Here is a 20,064-nt window from a genome sequence, read left to right as displayed (position 1 = left end):
AATCTATCAATATATTTTTTTATGCCAGAATCTAAGTACTGGCTATTAGGCAAGTGGTAGTCTCGGGGACTTATAGTCTACTAACAGATTTATCGAACAAGTGGTATAAATTAACGGTACTAATCTTTTTAAGCAACAGATGCGCTTTTCTACAAACTAATGTGTCCTCAGTGATGCTCGAAGCCAAACTATTTGAAAATTTTAAACTTAAAATATTTATGATCTAATCCAAAGAAAATCACATACATATAGCTAAATCTGGACAGGGAATAAGAGCTTTAATAAATCATTTTACCGAATATAATATGATTTTCCTCCTTCTATAAAAGCAAATTTCAATCTAACAATTTTCGTATATTTTTGCCAGTACCTAAGAACTGGATATTTACCTGGTAATACCCTTGAGAAATAATAGCCCATAACCAATGGTATCGACCCGGTGGTGGGGATACTATTAAAGGTATCAATCTTTTTGCACATTTTGATAATAAATGTCTCTTCAGTAGTGTTCGAGGTTACAGAAACTTTAATGTACACAGTTTACCAATGCTTATGTTTGATACTCAAAGGCCCAAAACATTTTGTAACTGCCGTTTTGGTATAACATATATATTTTAATATTTTTCATATTTTTGTATTTAACGACAGAGAAAGCAAAGAAGGAGTATTGAACAGAAACTACTATAAGAATTTTATTTGAATCTCTTTAAACAACCGATGTTATTGCAAACCATATCACTAAAAACAAAAACATGTCTTTTATTAAAAAAAAACAACTAAAGATCGACGATTAAATAGCAGAAATTTTCATAAGGAATCATTTTATGTATTTCGCAAAACAATGCAGTTTTAATAACCGAGCAAGGAAATATATTAATTATGCAGTAATTGTCTTTTCAAATACAAAAAAGGCGTATAAACAAATAACCTTCAAAACACATCGATTTGGCTTGGTATTCAAAATCCTGATGTTTTTAAACCCCTCGAAAATTAATGTTCCTATAATAATTTAGTTAAACACAAGGACAAATAAAGTACGAGTTTGACGAGCACTGAGGATAAACAATTCCGTAATTATTTGCCAAATACGGCTAACATGTTTTATTCCTGTGGTAACAAATCCTTAATATGATAATTTTCAGAGTTCTCTCTATGCATGGCTTCTCAGCTCTTGTCCACGTATTGAAAACGTCTGTTCTTTTTTTTCTGTTCAAAGACTTAGTTACGATATATATATATATATATATATATATATATAAGTGCCTATAAATAGCAGCACATGACATACAAATCTATGGGAGTGTGGATTAATCAGTACAGAGATTAATTCAATTACACAAATAAAATTATAGATTGCCTAACAATGTAATTTTAACACACTATTTAATATGTAAATATAAGAATGTTTAAAATATTTACAAAATGATGAAAATAAACGCAATATTTCGCTAGACCAACTAGCTTTATCAAGCGTGCATCTATCCAGGTGAAATCGGATGTAGATGATAAGAAACTTTTGCAGCTCAATGTATATGTTGAACTTAGCTGCCTTGAAAATAAGAAAAATTTTTAAGAAAATTTTGCAGCTCAATGTCTATGTTGAATTTGGATTGAGCTGCCTTAAAAATAAAAAAATAAATAAATTTTTGCAGCTCTATGTATATGTTGCTCTTGGATTTAGCTGCCTTAAAAATACATAATTGGAAGTTGAAATTAGCAACGTCCATTGGCCGATATTACGGGATAAAAAGGACGATGCTTTGTTTTTTAATTATTCTTTATCTTTCCTGTATCTTTTCTCGTCTTTTTCGTTAAGACCATCAGGTTCTAAAGTGTGGAGTTGGTGGATCCAAAAGTTTTCTCTTCTCCTTCTCGCCGTGGTGTCCCACTCGGTGTTGACTTCTATAATTTGGAAAGTGACATTTTCAAAAGGATGTTTCGTAGAACGAAGATGTCTTGTGAGGGGACAGTTTTTGTTGGTTTTGTACGATGAACGATGGTTATTAAGCCGAATATTAAATTTGTCCATTGTTTCTCCTACATACTGAATGCCACAAGTGTCACATGTTAATATATAAATTGAGTTCTCCGTTTTGCAGTTGGAATTTGAGTAGATTGTATAATTTTGTTTAGTAACGGAGCTGATGAAAGAACTGCTTGTATTGGCAGCTTTACAACACAAACAATTCCTTCGACCACATTGTTTGTAGCAACCGGGCGATGGAGTAGGCTGCTTTACTAATACAGAAGTCACTAATTTGTCACGGATGTTTTTAGGTCTTCTGAAGGCCATGACTGGTGGTGATGAAAATACTTTTTTTAGATTTAAATCATTTTCTATAATTTTCCAATGCTTCTGAACAATGGATGACACATTTTTAAAATCAGGATGGTAAGTGAGTACAAGGGGTGTTCTGTTAGCTGCTTTATTCTTATCTTTGTACTCAAGAAGTTCTTGGCGACTAGTTTTGTTTGCTCTTTCGAAAGCGCTATCAATGATGTTGTTATTGTATCCTCGAACAACTAGATGTTTACGAAGTTGTCCAAGTCTAGCATCTTTCGTATTTTCATTAGAGCATATTCTCTTGATTCGTAATGCCTGGCTGAATGGGATACCACGGGAGCAATGTTTAGGATGGCAACTTTTTGGAGAAAGGAATTGATGTTTGTCCGTTTGTTTGGTATGAAGGTCCGTTATAATGGTTCCGTTCTTGATGTAACTCGTAGTATCGAGGAAGTTAATTTTCTCCATAGAGAATTCAGATGTAAATTTTATTGAATGGTGGAAAGAGTTACAGTGTTCTAGAAATTCATTAAGATGTTCTTGTGAATCTGTCCATTTAAAATCAATATCGTCAATGAATCGGAACCATGATAAGGGCTGATATGGAGCACTAGCCAAGAGGCGTTTTTCAAGTTGGCCCATAAATATGTTGGCATATGACGGTGCCATTTTTGTGCCCATACTAGTACCGTCTATCTGGAGATAGTGTTTTTCATTGAAAGAGAAGTTGTTATTCTCCAGTACTAGTTTGAGAAGTGTAACAAGGCACTCGGTAGGAGGATTTTTTTCAATACGAGTGTTCCATGCCTCTTCACACGCTGCTATTCCTTCGTCTTGTGGAATGTTGGTATATAAAGAAGACACGTCCATGGATGCAAGTATAGTATTGCTTGGTAAAGGATTGAGGCTTTCCATTTTCTTTAGATAATCAGTTGTGTCTTGAATGAATGATGGTAGTTCTTTCACATGAGGTCTTAGATGATGGTCTACAAATTCTGATATCTTTTCAGTTGGATGACTATTCGCTGATACAATTGGTCGACCTGGATTGCCCGTTTTATGTATTTTAGGCAACATATAGAATCGTCCGGCCTTTGCTTCGTTCTCAAGAGGTCGGAGATAATCAAAGGTGTCATTGTCTATATGCTTGTTGTCGAACATCTCTTGGAGGATGGTGTTGATCCTTCGAATAGTATTAAGCGTTGGATCTGTGGTTAATTGTTTATAAAAATTAGAGTTTGAAAGTTGGCAATTCCCCTCTGCTATATAATCTGTTTTATTCATGACAACCACAGCACCCCCTTTGTCGGCAGGTTTTATTACAATATCCTCTTGATCTTTTAATGCTTTCAAAGCTATACTTTCTGACTTGGATAAATTATAATTTCTTGTATTTGTTATACAGGACTTTATATCAGACCTCACGTAGTTAATGAATGACTCCAAGTTATCATTTTTACTCTTTGGTGGTTTCCATGAACTTTTTTTCCTAAATTTTGGGATGGACGTGACTTCTTCATTGGTGTCAGTATCTGAATCTGTTAATCCGGCTTCTTCAAGGTTTTTCTTACCCCTATTGTAGAAAAAATCTTTCAAGCGTAAACGTCTAGCGAATTGGTCTAGGTCTTCGTCTAGCTGAAAGTTATTTACAGTTGATGGGATGGGACAGAAATTTAAACCTTTACTTAAAAGAGATTCCTCAGCACGTGTAAGTTCTTTAGATGACAAATTTACAACAATGCTTTCAGGTTTTTGTTTCCGTCTTTTAAATTTTCTTTTTCTAGGGGTCTTATGGTTTGTTGTATTAATATCATTCATAGGCTGATTTAAATTGACAGTTTGAATTTTATCTCTTTGAAATTTATTTTTTTGTTTTTCTTTATGTTTCGATAGTTCAATTTTTTCAATATCTGCGAGGCGACGTTTAATTATTGCTAAATCGTCACGAGAAATGTTACTATTGTTGATGATATATGATATTTCATTTACAATTTGATTGTAATTTGTGGTTGTAAAAGAAAGTAACAGTTGAAGAAGCTGGATTGAGCAGTTAAACAGAATTTCATTCCAACGGCTCATGAATCTTTTGGATTTGTGTCCCGGTGCTTGGGGACTCACTTTGATGTTTAAACCTTTTGGTACAGTTTTACTTTGAATATAATTATGTAAGTTTGATAAATGATGTTCAGTTTGTAGTTTCTTTTTAGTTAAAGATCTTAGTTTCTTGAAATGCTGTGCGCTATCCATGTTGTAAAGATAGCGATAGATTTGAATGGATTACACAAACATGTGTGTAATGCGTGCTACTGGAGATAATAATATAAGTGCCTATAAATAGCAGCACATGACATACAAATCTATGGGAGTGTGGATTAATCAGTACAGAGATTAATTCAATTACACAAATAAAATTATAGATTGCCTAACAATGTAATTTTAACACACTATTTAATATGTAAATATAAGAATGTTTAAAATATTTACAAAATGATGAAAATAAACGCAATATTTCGCTAGACCAACTAGCTTTATCAAGCGTGCATCTATCCAGGTGAAATCGGATGTAGATGATAAGAAACTTTTGCAGCTCAATGTATATGTTGAACTTAGCTGCCTTGAAAATAAGAAAAATTTTTAAGAAAATTTTGCAGCTCAATGTCTATGTTGAATTTGGATTGAGCTGCCTTAAAAATAAAAAAATAAATAAATTTTTGCAGCTCTATGTATATGTTGCTCTTGGATTTAGCTGCCTTAAAAATACATAATTGGAAGTTGAAATTAGCAACGTCCATTGGCCGATATTACGGGATAAAAAGGACGATGCTTTGTTTTTTAATTATTCTTTATCTTTCCTGTATCTTTTCTCGTCTTTTTCGTTAAGACCATCAGGTTCTAAAGTGTGGAGTTGGTGGATCCAAAAGTTTTCTCTTCTCCTTCTCGCCGTGGTGTCCCACTCGGTGTTGACTTCTATAATTTGGAAAGTGACATTTTCAAAAGGATGTTTCGTAGAACGAAGATGTCTTGTGAGGGGACAGTTTTTGTTGGTTTTGTACGATGAACGATGGTTATTAAGCCGAATATTAAATTTGTCCATTGTTTCTCCTACATACTGAATGCCACAAGTGTCACATGTTAATATATAAATTGAGTTCTCCGTTTTGCAGTTGGAATTTGAGTAGATTGTATAATTTTGTTTAGTAACGGAGCTGATGAAAGAACTGCTTGTATTGGCAGCTTTACAACACAAACAATTCCTTCGACCACATTGTTTGTAGCAACCGGGCGATGGAGTAGGCTGCTTTACTAATACAGAAGTCACTAATTTGTCACGGATGTTTTTAGGTCTTCTGAAGGCCATGACTGGTGGTGATGAAAATACTTTTTTTAGATTTAAATCATTTTCTATAATTTTCCAATGCTTCTGAACAATGGATGACACATTTTTAAAATCAGGATGGTAAGTGAGTACAAGGGGTGTTCTGTTAGCTGCTTTATTCTTATCTTTGTACTCAAGAAGTTCTTGGCGACTAGTTTTGTTTGCTCTTTCGAAAGCGCTATCAATGATGTTGTTATTGTATCCTCGAACAACTAGATGTTTACGAAGTTGTCCAAGTCTAGCATCTTTCGTATTTTCATTAGAGCATATTCTCTTGATTCGTAATGCCTGGCTGAATGGGATACCACGGGAGCAATGTTTAGGATGGCAACTTTTTGGAGAAAGGAATTGATGTTTGTCCGTTTGTTTGGTATGAAGGTCCGTTATAATGGTAAGTAGAGATTGTTGAGTCCTCTTAAGGACACTGACAGCTTCTTCCTCATTCGTGAAATTAACGAGTCCGTCATCCACATAAAAGTTCCTATTTACGTATTCTTTGACATCGTTCTCTGTTGGTTCTTTTTCAACACACTTCCGTAGACCGTAGGTGGCAATTGCTGGAGACGGTGTGTTTCCAAAGACGTGAACACACATTCTGTATTCGTTAAGTTGCTCTCCAGGAATATTGTTCTTGTACCAATACATCGTGAATTATACTATATATATATATGTACTAGATCACACCGGGTCCCGTGATATCGCAGGTCCGTGACTGATTTAAAGTATACACTATGCGTAAGCCTTATTATATTATTGGTATTGTCATCTGATAAAGTCATGCCGATTATAAGATGCACAGTTTTCTCTGCTTTCAAAATCTTTCTGTTTAAAACCCGTCCGGCGACCTGGTACTTATCAATTATTGGTAATATATTCTTGGAAAACAAAAGGGCCTGGAATGGAGTATTTTTTAATCAACAGCATTGTCCTATATAAGTTATAAATAAAGTTGAATTCTTTGACGTCATGCCGGCTAACAAATTGAAAACTGTACCTATACGCCTTAATTTAAGTTGGAATGGAGTATTTATTAATCAACAACATTGTCCTATATAAGTTATAAATAACGTTGAATTCTTTGACGTCATGCCAACAAATTGAAAACAATACCTTTACGCCTCAATTTAAGGCAAGCTTTTTAGTATTCGTATCGTCATCTTAGAAAGTCATACTGATTCAAATACTACAATAGGGAACAATGTGACAATAATTGAATTTAGTAGTGTCAACCCTGTTGTTATGACCCGTGTATATAGCAAAATCCTAAAGACACTGTATGGTGGTGCGCCCGTCAGATGCGGAACGTACAGATAAGGTAAAAGGTAACATTTATATACTATTGGTATCGGTATCGGATTCGACCCGGAACTTGTTAATTATTGGCAATATTAATTATGTGGACAACAAAAGGGTCTGGAGTGGTGTAATTTTTAATCAACACCATTGTCCTATATGAGCTATATATAAAGTTGAATTCTTTGATTTGTCGTTTTTATCCCATGACGGCTGACAAATTGGACCTCGTTATTTTAGTATTATAAATATATGTGATACCATTTCAAATCAGATTAATGGAAGTGAAAAATTTAATAATCAATCAAACATGTTGGATTGTTTTGAACATTTCATAGACTTATTCCTTCACATATTATTCATTTTAATTTCAGACGTTCATCACCAGTTTGATGGAGTTGTGAGGAGAAAAGTGGTCAAAGAGAAGAATGTGATATCATACGTTTCTGGTTTATTTTGGAAAAACAATGAGGAATATCAAAAATTGCTCAGAAAAGATGTGAGTCTTTCCTTTGAAACTTTTTTACCAGAATGGAAAACTGTTTGCAATGGAGGAATAAATGGTAAACAGCTCATGGATAGAGTGAGAGATGTTTACCTTTGTTTAAAGATGAATTATTGGATAAGAGAAAAACTGTGGCCTATTTTTCAGGACTATGAAAGTTATACAAAGCAAGTAAGTATCTCACAGCTTTTACATTTAAACTTACAATTAAGATTCCATTAAATTCGAAATCTAAAGTCACAGGCGTCACTTTGCTTTGTGCATCATCTGTTTATTTATATCAAATTATCACTACACTGCATTTGATGATCAATATAGATTCTTCTATTGGTACCAGTTGATAATCGGATATATGCAATCGAGATTGTTAAATTATCGAACTGTAAAGTTCAAGCCATGGCGAGGACTTAAAAATTGGTATTGTTATTCAGTGGTTGTCGTTTGTTTATGTGTTACATATTTGTTTTTCGTTCATTTTTTTACATAAATAAGGCCGTTAGTTTTCTCGTTTGAATTGTTTTACATTTTCTTATCGGGGCCTATTATAGCTGACGATGCGGTATGGGCTTTGCTCATTGTTGAAGGCCGTACGGTGACCTATAGTTGTTAATGTCTGTGTCATTTTGGTCTTTTGTGGATAGTTGTCTCATTGGCAATCATACCACATCTTCTTTTTTATATTGTAACTATCGAGATTAGATAATTCTGATAATCTACAAGGAACTATGTAAATATAAAAAAGAAGATGTGGTATGAATGCCAATGAGACAAATGTCCACAAGATACCAAAACGACACATACATTAACAACTATAGGTCACCGTACGGCCTTCAACAATGAGCAAAGCCCATACCGCATAGTCAGCTATAAAAGGCCCCGAATGTAAGAATCTGTTTGTCTAATGAGTATCAAATACATTTTTTTAGACGAAAATCTCTTCCATATACCACAAGGTTGTCAATTTGATCAGCATAAGTTACAACATTTTGATTCATTCAGTGAGCTGATAAAAAAAATGACCCGTACACTCGTCCAATCATTAGATCTTCAGCAAATACACTCATCATAGATACCAGGATTAAATTTTGTACTTACGCCAGACGCGCGTTTCGTCTACACAAGACTCATCAGTGACGCTCGAATTAGAAATAGTTAAAAAAAAAAGTCCAAAATAAAGAACGAAGTTGAAGAGCATTGACGACAAACCACACGTTGATTAATGGGTCCGGAACGGGTTAAATTGCCACAGACTTAGAGAACTAGTTTTACTGTTATAGGTCAATGGTAGTTCAATATGAATTGACTAACAAAGTTTAAGGTTTAATACTTGATTTCTTGTTAGTTTAAAATAAATGTTGAGCAAACCTTTAATAAATTTCAGTGTTTTCCAATCATTCAAAAATTATATATATGCTACAATACTTCGGGAAACTTATGTAGCCTGAAATTTATGGTATTATTTTTTTCATGATTAAGTAGTAAATATTTATTATGTTTAACAAATCATTTTGAACCATTTTGTAAAATTAAGGGAGTTAATATATCAATCCTATTGTAGTATAGAGACAATTTTTGAATTCTTTGGCATAATTAAACCCTTGTCCCTTTCGAATTTTGTATTTTGTAAATCTTACGAAATATATATTTTAACAATTCCTTTGAAGATGTGCGCTATTCGTGTAAGTTTATAGAACAGAGGCTAATACAATGTATTGAGACGATATTAGTTATAGACCTTTTCAACATCTCTCGACACCTTCAGTTGAGAACGACTACGACAGGTAAAATGTGAGGGGTCGTCTCAAAATTTTAAAAAAATGAAATCATTATTGGTTTTATTGCTTTCATTGACAATGATAGAACTTTCCTACAGAGTTCAAATAACACGGATTTTTTAAAAATTTATTATAAAGAAATGATGGGCTTTTAGTCACATTTCATCTTTTTAGACGTTGAGCTTCTAGCTGTCATGGTGGAATTTGGAAAATGAAAAGAACAAAGCATGTTTAATTGTATATGATATTTAATAAAACAATTTTTTATGTCTGTTGACAAAGGCGGCACATGTTTCCACAAGGTCTGTTAGTTTTGGCCTTGTGTGCTTCCGTAATTTACTGAATACTTTGTATATTTTTAATTCACCAATTTGGTATTCCACTTGAATTCTGTATTCACCAATCACGCGATTAAATTTTTTGCTCTTTCTCTCAAATTTTTTGGCTTACGTTTAATTTGAGGTGTTGTAAATGGTGTAACTATTAAGGATGACGATATGGATAAACTTTGTCTCTAAGGGAAATGCGGCGGATTATTTCTCCCCGTTTTGATTCAAAACCTCACTTATGTATGACATGTATGGTCATAGATGAGATACAAAAAAAATCTAAAGTACGAAAAACTTGAAAAAGGTACAAAACTTTGTTCCGGAAATTGGATATAGAGAAATAAATTCTGACCCCATGAAAACAAAACAAAATATAGCAATGACAGTGTGTAAATAAAATCAACGAAATTTGATCAACTTCTTGTAAGAAACCGAAAGGTCATTTTCAGGAACAGGGGAAGGACACTATGACGAAGGGACAATGTATGTTGTTTTCGGGACATCAGCCGTCGGTCTCCAAACCCCTGCTTAGCACTGTCCATATTGATTTTGCAATGTCAACAAGCCCTATAGTATTAACTAACAACTTTGATTATCCCTCCAGAAATTGAATATGTACATCAACTAAGGTGAAGATCGGTTGAAAAATACCAATTTGGTCATGTTCACAAATGTGATACGGACGTACGGACAGTCTAGTAATTATTTTTCATAAATTTTGGAAAATTTCATAAAAGCTTTTACACCAACAAATTAATCGTTTTTTACATGCGGCAAAAAATTGGTAAAGGACTCACATAATCATAAAATTGTAGAGAAAGCGGATTAGGATGCAGAATTGTTGCTGTATTTATTTTAATCATTCAACATGAAATGTCGTGGAAATACATATAGAATAAGAATATTATATGACAGTGACATATATTTATTTATTTATTTGGTTGATATAATTATATTCTGAAACTATATAGTCAAGACAGTATATAACCGCCAATCCAATATGTTACGTATTGATAATCATGATGGTTTTTGTCTTTGAGACGACCCATCCATTTTACCTGTAAACTGTAGGTGTCATTAGTCGGTGTTGAGAGATGTTGAAAAGGTCTTATAGTAGTATGGCGTAAGTGGTAATCTTTTATGTTTAATAATATTTAGAACATCATCATTGTTTGTTCTTTTATGGAAATATGAGGATAATGACATGTGAAATGAATGATCACGTACACACAACGACAAAGACATATTCAATGTGGTTGAAAAGTCAGACTTCACTGACAAAGAAAGAAAAATCAGTCAATAATATTGTGTATAAAATATTTGTTAATAAAACGAACTAAACATGAAACAAAGACAATTGGTGAAATTTCCATTGATACATGTGACACAAGTCGCAAATGCAGACTTTCCATGTACTAAAACTCAATGCAAAACCTTTATATTGTCTCTCAAAGATATACAAATATGTGAGATTTTTTTTATTTGTCCATTGCTATTTGCATCAAGACCTCTAAACCGAATCTGCTACTATCCTCGTTCCCATGAAAACAAATCATTTGATATTTATTATATAGTTTTATAATCATACAGTTGGGTGCAGACCAAGAATAATTGCTGGTGGAAAAAGATAAAGCGGCGTTTAACCGCGTGCACTCATTGAAAACACCGCGTTAACTCTGCGTTATTTCTGCAATTTCATAAGACATGTTAGACATAAAAAGTAAACGGGCATTGACTTTTGCGTTTTCCTCCGTGTTAACGCGAAAACGGCGCGTCTTCTAATTTCGTATAAAGTAAACTCATGTTTACTGTTTGTATTAAACGCGCGTTAACGCAGATTTTCCTAGTATCCTGGATACACTGATCTTACATATCACATGGTAAGGTACATCAAATTTTTTGTTTGACATATTGACGATTGATGTTAATAATATTAGAGGTTTTGAATGTAGATTGACCAAACGTATAATTTTAGATAAAAAGCCGCAATAATGTGCTACGGCTTGAACGATATGTCAGTTATTTCATTCCTTGAAGTTTGAAATGTTTTTGTGAGTCGATATTTGAACATGTAACTTTTGAAAAGTAAATATAGAAAATCCGCTATTTTAAGTTATTGGAACTGGTTTTTTTTGCAATTAATAAAAGTGTTTTTGAATTCTTTGGGTTTAAACACATATACGTGAACTATACCGATAAAAGTTCTTTTAACAAAATAAAAAAAAAAATGTACCAATGTACACGAGGTTTCTTTAATTATTAGAACAATTAATTGACTCTAAAGTAAATGCGCGCTTACTCTCAAGTGCGAGTAAAATACACTTGTGAAACGTGTCTATTACTAACTGATCGGACACAGAGTAACCGCGCGTTTACTCGGGTTGTCATAAGAAATTTCAATTTTGATCGCGTTAACATAATTATAGTAAACGCGAAAATGTAAGTTACAAGCGAAATATGTGCATGCAGCGTTCACGTGCGTTTGCTTTATTTACTGCTTGGTCTGCACGCAACTGTAACTTGCTCGTTAGCCTAAAATAGATTGACTTATTTTGACTGTTGTATTAGGTTTTATTGTCTACTTCAATAGTAGTTCAATAGTACCACAACCGCTTACCTTACGTCATTCCTTGTGCATTTAAACTTTATTTCTCCCGTTGAAACAAAATCTCATTTCTTGAGAGAGAAAAAACAAGAGGCGGAAATGGTATCCCAGCTTACAAGTCGAAGACATATATGGACACAATACAAAAATTTGAAAAAAAACTTGAGAAGAATTTAACATCGGTTCTGCCTTGGCACAGAGCCGTTCAACACTCATAATTTCTAATACTCTCCAAACAAACCAAATTTCTGACTCTGCAACTTTTGATATTCGTCTAAATTATTTCTAAATATCTTTTGATGGATTATGATCGTTGTTGTTCTGCGGTTTGCATGTTGAGTCGACTATTATAACATTTATTTGTGCGTTCTTGCGTGTGTTTGTGCTGTATTTCTGTCACGTAGTGTTGCTATTTTAGCGATATTTTCTTACATTGTTATAAAGCGGGAGGTTTGGCTAGTCATTAAACCAGGTTCAACCTAGCATTTTTTTACTTCATCGGGCCCGAATATCGACTCTAAATAAAACTTTGAATTTAGCTGAATTGAATTCGAAGTTTTGACCTATCAACAAACATGGCCGCCATGGCTAAAAATAGAACATAGGGGTCAAACGCAGATTTTGGCTTATATCCAAAACACTTTTAAAAGCATTAAGAGCAATGGGGTGAAAATGTTAAACAGGTCAAGATCTATCGGACTTGAAATTTTCAGATAAATTAAACAAACCATTGTTGGGTTTCTTCCACTAAATTGGTAATTTTAAGGAAATTTTGAAGTTTTTTGAGTTATTATCTTTAATATTATTATAGATAAACTGTTAAGAGCAAGAATGTTCAGCAAAGAAAGATCTACAAATAAGTTTTATATGAACAAAATTGTCAATTGACCCCCTGAGGAGTAATTGCCCTTTAAAGACAATTTTTCACCATTTGTTCATCTAGTTTGCTTACTTTAAAAAAAACTTCTCCTTTGTTACTGCTAAATCAATTTCAGCCAAACTTTGAATGAGTAATCAGTTTCATAGAATCTAGTTTAAAATTTGTGTTTTATTTCCTTGTACGTCAAGAAACATAGCCATTATGGCTAAAATGGAACATAGGGTAAAATGCGTTCTTTTGCTTTTGAAGAAAATATGACAGATACAAAGAACGTTTTCAGAAATGGATTTTTAAAGCCACTCATTAATTTATCGAAAAGCCTCTTGTTTTCTTAAAAAGTCCTGTACCAAGTCCGGAGTTTGGCAGTTTTTAACTTGTTATCAAATAATTCGTTTCTATGTGTGTTGGTGTTTGTTTTTGTTGCATATCGGTGTTCCTGTTGTTCCATTTGTTTTCCTCTTATAGATGATGTGTTTCCCTCGGTTTTTGTTTGTAACCCGGATTTGTTTTCTCTCAATCGATTTATGACTTTTGAACATCGATATACTACTGTTTGCCTCATTTAACGTAATATTTATTTTTCAGTGCCTTACACAGTATTTAGAAAGAGGAATCGCATTGCTAGTGGAAAAGAAACAAAGTGAAAAACAGATTGCAAGATTAGATACAGCTAGCATCAATGTTACTACTGCAGCAACGATTGTCTTCTTACAAGACTATTATGAAGTTGTTTTAAATGTATCAGTGATATCTAACCTTTGCACAGCATTATTACCAAACATAAGTTCTAAGCAGACCTGTTTAAATGAATTGGAGGAATTGAAGAAGAACTTTTTAGGTTTAGAAGGGTATAAATATTAGCGCTAATGTCAATTATTTATTGATATACATGCATCACTCTTCTGAAAGTATTAGCTTATTGATGCAAACGGTCATAACTGCACAATTAACTAGTTCCTCACAATCAATTATTTGTTTTTAATAGAATTTATATGCTAAATATCATTGTCTTAAAACCATGCCAATGATATTTGGTAAATATATTCGCTTATGGTTGTGTCCTGTTATCTATTTCTTGCATGCATAAATATTTCTCGTATCACAGTGCACGAAGATAGATACGAAAGAATGATACGAAAATCTGCGTTAGTTTGATAGGTTTATTCAACATCAACATACGATATTACGGCATTTCTATTGGTTATTTATTAGGTCATTGATGAATTTCAAAGGTTAAGACGATGAACATTTCGTCCATGGCAACGAACATTGTGATTTCTTAATTAATATACAAAACACGCACACGTTTCACCAGAAAATCTTCTTTTTGTCAAATTTTTTAAAATTCTAAAGCGTTATATAAGTCTTACGATGACTGACGTTAAAGTCGGATACCGAATATGACATATTACGTTATACTGGGATGTGCTAAAGACTGGAATTTAACATTTCTCGAAATTTTCATTCTACATAATGAGAGTGCTGACCATGATAGAAAAAAGTTTAGAAACTTGTGAATATTAGATATCGCTTTATGCCACAAAACCAGGTTCAACCCACCATTTTTTTCTTAAAATGCCCCGTACTAAGTCAGGAAAATGGCCATTGTTATATTATAGTTCGTTTCTGTGTATGTTACATTTTAATGTTGTGTTTCTGTTGTGTCGTAGTTCTCTAATATTTGATACGTTTCCCTCAGTTTTAGTTTGTTACCCGGATTTGGTTTTTCTCTATCGAGTTGTGAATTTCGAACAGCAGTATACTACTGTTGCCTTTTTATCAACTCGCGTAAGACTCGTTCAACATTATACTTCAATTAAATAACTTGAGTTGATATCAAGCGATATCCCATGCTCACTCTTTATGAAACCTATAATATCCGTTGTGCAAAAGACTGGAATTGAACATTTAGCGATTTTATTTACCCTTCTCACTGATAGTACTAGTGTTGATCATAATATAAAAACGTTTAGCAACTTGTGAAAATTGGATATCGCTTAATATCAACTCGCATAAGACTCGTTTAACATTTTATTTAAATTAAATAACTTCAGTTGATATCAAGCGATATTCCATTCTCACTCTTTATGAAACCTATAATTTACGTTTTTAGATAAATGGTAACTTTCAAGTTATATTTTCAGTACAATAATATTCGCTTTGTGTTGAACGTTTTTTTGCTGTAACTTTATTAAATATGTTTTGGCATTTCATTTATACACTTTTCTCTGGTTCCAATAGAAATTGATCTATATCTGCAATTTCGACCATTCTTATAAAACAACTTTTGATCTTAAATCATTCACAGTAAACACAATTTGAGTTAAAGCAATTACAACTCATAAACAAATCATATTTCCCGAACATGAGATATATTCCAGGACACGACACTTTCATTGTGATTACTACATTTACAGCACTTTAAAAAACTAATATAAGTTTCGCCAGTAGGTACGATTGTTAGTGTGTACATTAGCAATACATATTTAGCAAATGTAAAAACCGACAAATTGCCATCTGGAATAGTAATCATTAAATACAAACAGAACACTTTTGTTCAGTTCATTTTATGACCTATTTGGTTGTGTTTGTGTCAATTCCACCGGATAAGGACTTCTGAGACGATGATACTTATTGTGTTATCGAGCATGTCAATACTGAAGCGTCTCAGTAAAAATCTGAATATTTGGAATACAATTTTACCCAACCAAAGACTTTTTTTGTAATTTACTAACATATAAAAGAACAAGTTATGAATAATTACGTTCCAAAATGTCATATCAGATGTGAGCAACGAAAATAACAATTTTAGGTGAAATAATTCGATATAAATGTGTTATTAATATTTATCATATACTGAAAGAAAATAACTTTAACTTACTAACTTTACTGACTGATTAGGTATGGTGTTTAGTGGGCTGATATAAAAACATTATCACATGCGTTTTGCAAATATCACATGCCTTTATGTAAAGGTATCGCCTGACATTCCGGCGTTACTCGACAAAGTACCGCAAAATACATCTATATGGTACATTTTCATTAAAAAAACCTTAACAGAGTAGGATACTGTTACAAAACAATTATTAGGTAACAAGAAAAGATATAATGTAGAGTGTTAAAAAAATATCAAATGATACAATAAATGCATTTTTCAAAATTTATCAGCATAATTTAGAAAGTTATTTTACAAATGTTGACCTTTCCAAACAGTGTTTATTATGTTTTGTTATTTTATTATATCGTCAATATAGAAATACATTATAATATGAAGATGTGTTATAATTGCTAAATATAATGTTATGTGTTCTCATATGTAGAGGCAAACGATACAAAGATTATAAATCGGATGAAATACATTTTGTGTCCGACGTCCGTAGACTTTTCACGTTTTGTTTTTACTTAAGAACAACTAAAAAGGATAAACACATTTTATTTTCTCCATCGTAGAAGCATATCATTAATAAAATCATAGCATGTCATGTTTTCGTATCAGATGTACTATGAGCTCTCGGTCAATATCAATATCAATATCAACATTGAACCTTGGGTTTGATGAGCTGATGATACATCTGATATGAAAAATGCCATACTTTAATCTGATAATATTTATGACTTTCAAGGCAGAATCAAAACAAAATACGTTAAGAATACTGTCAGATTTGAGCAACGGGGAAGACAATAATCTGCAGTTTAAAATGATAAAATATTATTCTGATATACATTTATCATAAAATCATGAAAAGCATTCTTTCAATGATGATTAAAGCAACAGATATTTGTCGTCACTTTCAATCTTGGTTGAAGAAATCTACGTAAAAGGTGGAAAACGTTTAAAACAGTTTTTGAATAATGGAATAGATTAAATTGATGATTAATCCTGTAATGATGAAGTACTGATAAATTAAATATAAAGGACACCACTGTTGCAATTCGTTTCATTGAAGGACATACTTTATTTTGCATTTATTCGAAATGTTAGGAAAAAGGGTTTTAATGTTTTGAATTGTAAAAGACTAACGCAAATATATCAGCTTTTGTGTTGATCAACATATGAAGATCATACTGATATGAAAATAAAGTCAAAACTACATTTGAATCGGATTTTTATACATCATGAAATACAGTTGTTATGTTGTATAATCTCAAAAGAATGTCAGCATAATACAAAGTTTGTTCAAATGGCATGTTATTGTAAAATGTAAATATGGGCAATGGTAAATTCTGCAAATTTGGAGAATGAGTTTTTAATTTTAGAGGTATGAACTAAATTGGAATGTAATTTACTGTGTGTATAAAAACTCATTGATACCAGAACTGAAATTTTATATTTTTGCAAATACATCTGCTATTCCCGTAATTATATACATCATTATTTTGATGACGAAAACTTAATTTGTGACGTGCTAAAATAATTTGAAAGAACATATTAGGAAAGGCTCGGGTAAAGATTATTGTTTTTTTTAAATTTTATTTAAAAACAATATGTTTTCAACAAAAAGTTATCGCAGTTGTTTTATGTTTGACGAATTTTCGTTATATATTTATGCATTTTCTCGTTGAATACTTATATTACTATACCATTGTTCAATGACGTTTTTTTTACACCGTTTGACCTCGGGTAAGTATTTCATTTAACATTCGACGAGGTATTTACAAATGATGAACATGATGCTGATTTGTTTCTTACTACAGATTTGTCTTAAAAGCGTTTGTAAATAACCTTTCATATTAGAATATAAAAAAGTTTATAACATGTATTTTATTTGTAAGATTTGTTAATTGGGAACTACTTTTCTCTTTTGTTTTTGCAGGAAGCTGAAAGAGAGGCTCTTAAACTTTGTCAAGTTTTTGTTGCGAGGAGAAAGGCCATTTAGGTTATGGCTGTACTGTATACCTACTTTACATTATTTAGAAGATCGATATCAACCCTTTCAGACAGCACCGGATAGTACAAATCACAGAGATGTAAAGCCAGTATGGTGGGGAATTGACAGTATCAAGTTAGATTTGGAAATTTTCAAGAAACGACCAGTTGTACTAAGGTTTTTATGAAATTCTTTGTTCACTGTGTAATTAATTACTCCATTTTCTTCTTCGTTCCTTGTTTTCACATAAACTACCGACCTGCAAACAACAATTAAAAAAAATTAAAATTAAGTCCAGTAATTTTGAATTAAACTGCAGCCCCGGGTTCAACTGAGATTCAAATTCGTGTGTCAGATTTGGGATATAAGTCCACTGCTGACCATAATGCTGTGAGCTAATACGTTAAAACCAGAATTAGCACATAGACGTATATAACATAAAACAAGGTTTTCCGTATGTTAATTTTCGTGTTCGCCAACTATTTCGCGAACTAACAACTAACATAAACATATCTTTCTTTAAATTTTTCCTTCTTTCTAACAAAGAAAATATTGATTTGCCTCACTGTTATCGTTGATTCTTCTACAAATCTTTTTTTTAATCTTCATCATTGTATAAATGAAGAAATAAAAAAAACATTTACTCTTCAAAATATACTGTAAAAATGAAATATTGATAATGACATCAACATTTTTAACTTCTGGGAACACGAGATTCATCTTCAATAAGTGTATCGGATATCGGATATACATTTCATAGTCTAGTTGAAGGATGAAGACTGAATTAAGTCACTGAGTTTTCAAACAATTTCATTTATTTCTTTATTATGTTTTAAGCATTTACTTTTATCTTTTGGACCATCGTAAAAAGAAAAAGGCGAGACGTAAAATTCGGCTTGAAACACGTGCGTTTTCAAAACGGTTGTAAAGTATTTGCACCCACTATAAAACAATTGTTTCTATTAAATTAAGAAGAAAAAGTTTATAAAGTCTAGAGATTTTTCTCGCTTTTGAACAGTTATCGTCATAAAAAAAGGTACGTAGCAAAGTTGTGAATATATCCTAAAGGTGGCATGCGAAGCCATCTAACCACATTTGGTAAAATGATAGAATCAGCACCTTTGTTAATTAGTCCATTGTTGCCTACAGCAATATAATGCACTCAGCTAATTATTAATTTTCTGCCTAGTCGTAACGAGCTAAAGGTGAATACCGAATATTTCTGTACAGGTTAAGTCCAAGAAACCCGAACAAAGTAATCAAGATTGATGGAATCGAATTGTTATATTTCTTTTGCCAAATTCCTTCGCCAATAATAAATTTTAATCGTCACATTTGTTTTTAACGCCAACGGAAACCCTGAAATAAGTGATATAACAGAAAGATCAGAGACGATTGCATTACTGTATAAAGTAATAAAACAAATATACCAAAATCAAAGGAAATTTCAAAATGGAAAGGCAATGTCAAAAGCTCGAACAAATCAAATAAATGGAAAACAACTAGTATATTCTGATTTGGTACAGGCATTTCCTTGTTTTGGGAATGACGTATTAAGCATGGTGTCATAGCACACCAAACCTCCCACTTGTGTGACAGTCGCATCTAATTTCATGAACTTCAATAGATGGACATCAATGTGTGAAAAAGAGGTCATTTATGTAAAAAGGGCGAAAATTGGGGTTCATCAGTCAACATTTTATTATAATTTGAATCCCATTGTAACAAATAACTCTTTCAAAATAGAAAAGAAAAATTGCATACAGACACTCAATAAAAAAAGTACATATTAAGCAAAATGAAAGTTTACAAAAAATTACCATAACACATTAAATCAATGACGAAATGTATAAATAACGATCCGGGCAAAAATGATATTACAAAAAATCACTTAACAGTAGAGGTTAAAAAACATCAAAGAAAAAAAAGATCAATGTAACATGTAAAAATGACCGTCACTGATAAATCTTTTTAGAAAAAACGCGCGTCTGGCATGGTATCAATGATGAGGTCTAGCGCTATAAAACCAGGTTTAATTCACCATTTTCTACATTTGAAAATGCCTGTACCAAGTCAGGAATATGACAGTTCTTGTCCATTCGTTTTTTATGTGTTTTGTCATTGATTTTGCCATGTGATTATGGACTTT

General features: G+C 32.4%; 1 protein-coding gene across 1 annotated transcript in view; it reads left to right on the top strand.

Annotated features, from left to right (window-relative positions):
* Positions 1-20,064, top strand: part of LOC134687715 (E3 ubiquitin-protein ligase rnf213-alpha-like) — a 117,332-nt gene that overhangs the window by 46,303 nt on the left and 50,965 nt on the right. Inside the window, exons 17-19 of the mRNA XM_063548172.1 lie at positions 7,328-7,629; positions 13,633-13,895; positions 17,862-18,092. Coding sequence (XP_063404242.1) covers positions 7,328-7,629; positions 13,633-13,895; positions 17,862-18,092 — 796 coding nt within the window. The remainder of the gene's footprint in view (positions 1-7,327; positions 7,630-13,632; positions 13,896-17,861; positions 18,093-20,064) is intronic.

This window comes from Mytilus trossulus, chromosome 10, assembly GCF_036588685.1.
Source record: "Mytilus trossulus isolate FHL-02 chromosome 10, PNRI_Mtr1.1.1.hap1, whole genome shotgun sequence".
NCBI lineage: Eukaryota > Metazoa > Mollusca > Bivalvia > Mytilida > Mytilidae > Mytilus > Mytilus trossulus.
The sequence above is the reverse complement of the archived record's forward strand: the minus strand, read 5'-3'. Positions and strand labels throughout refer to the sequence as shown.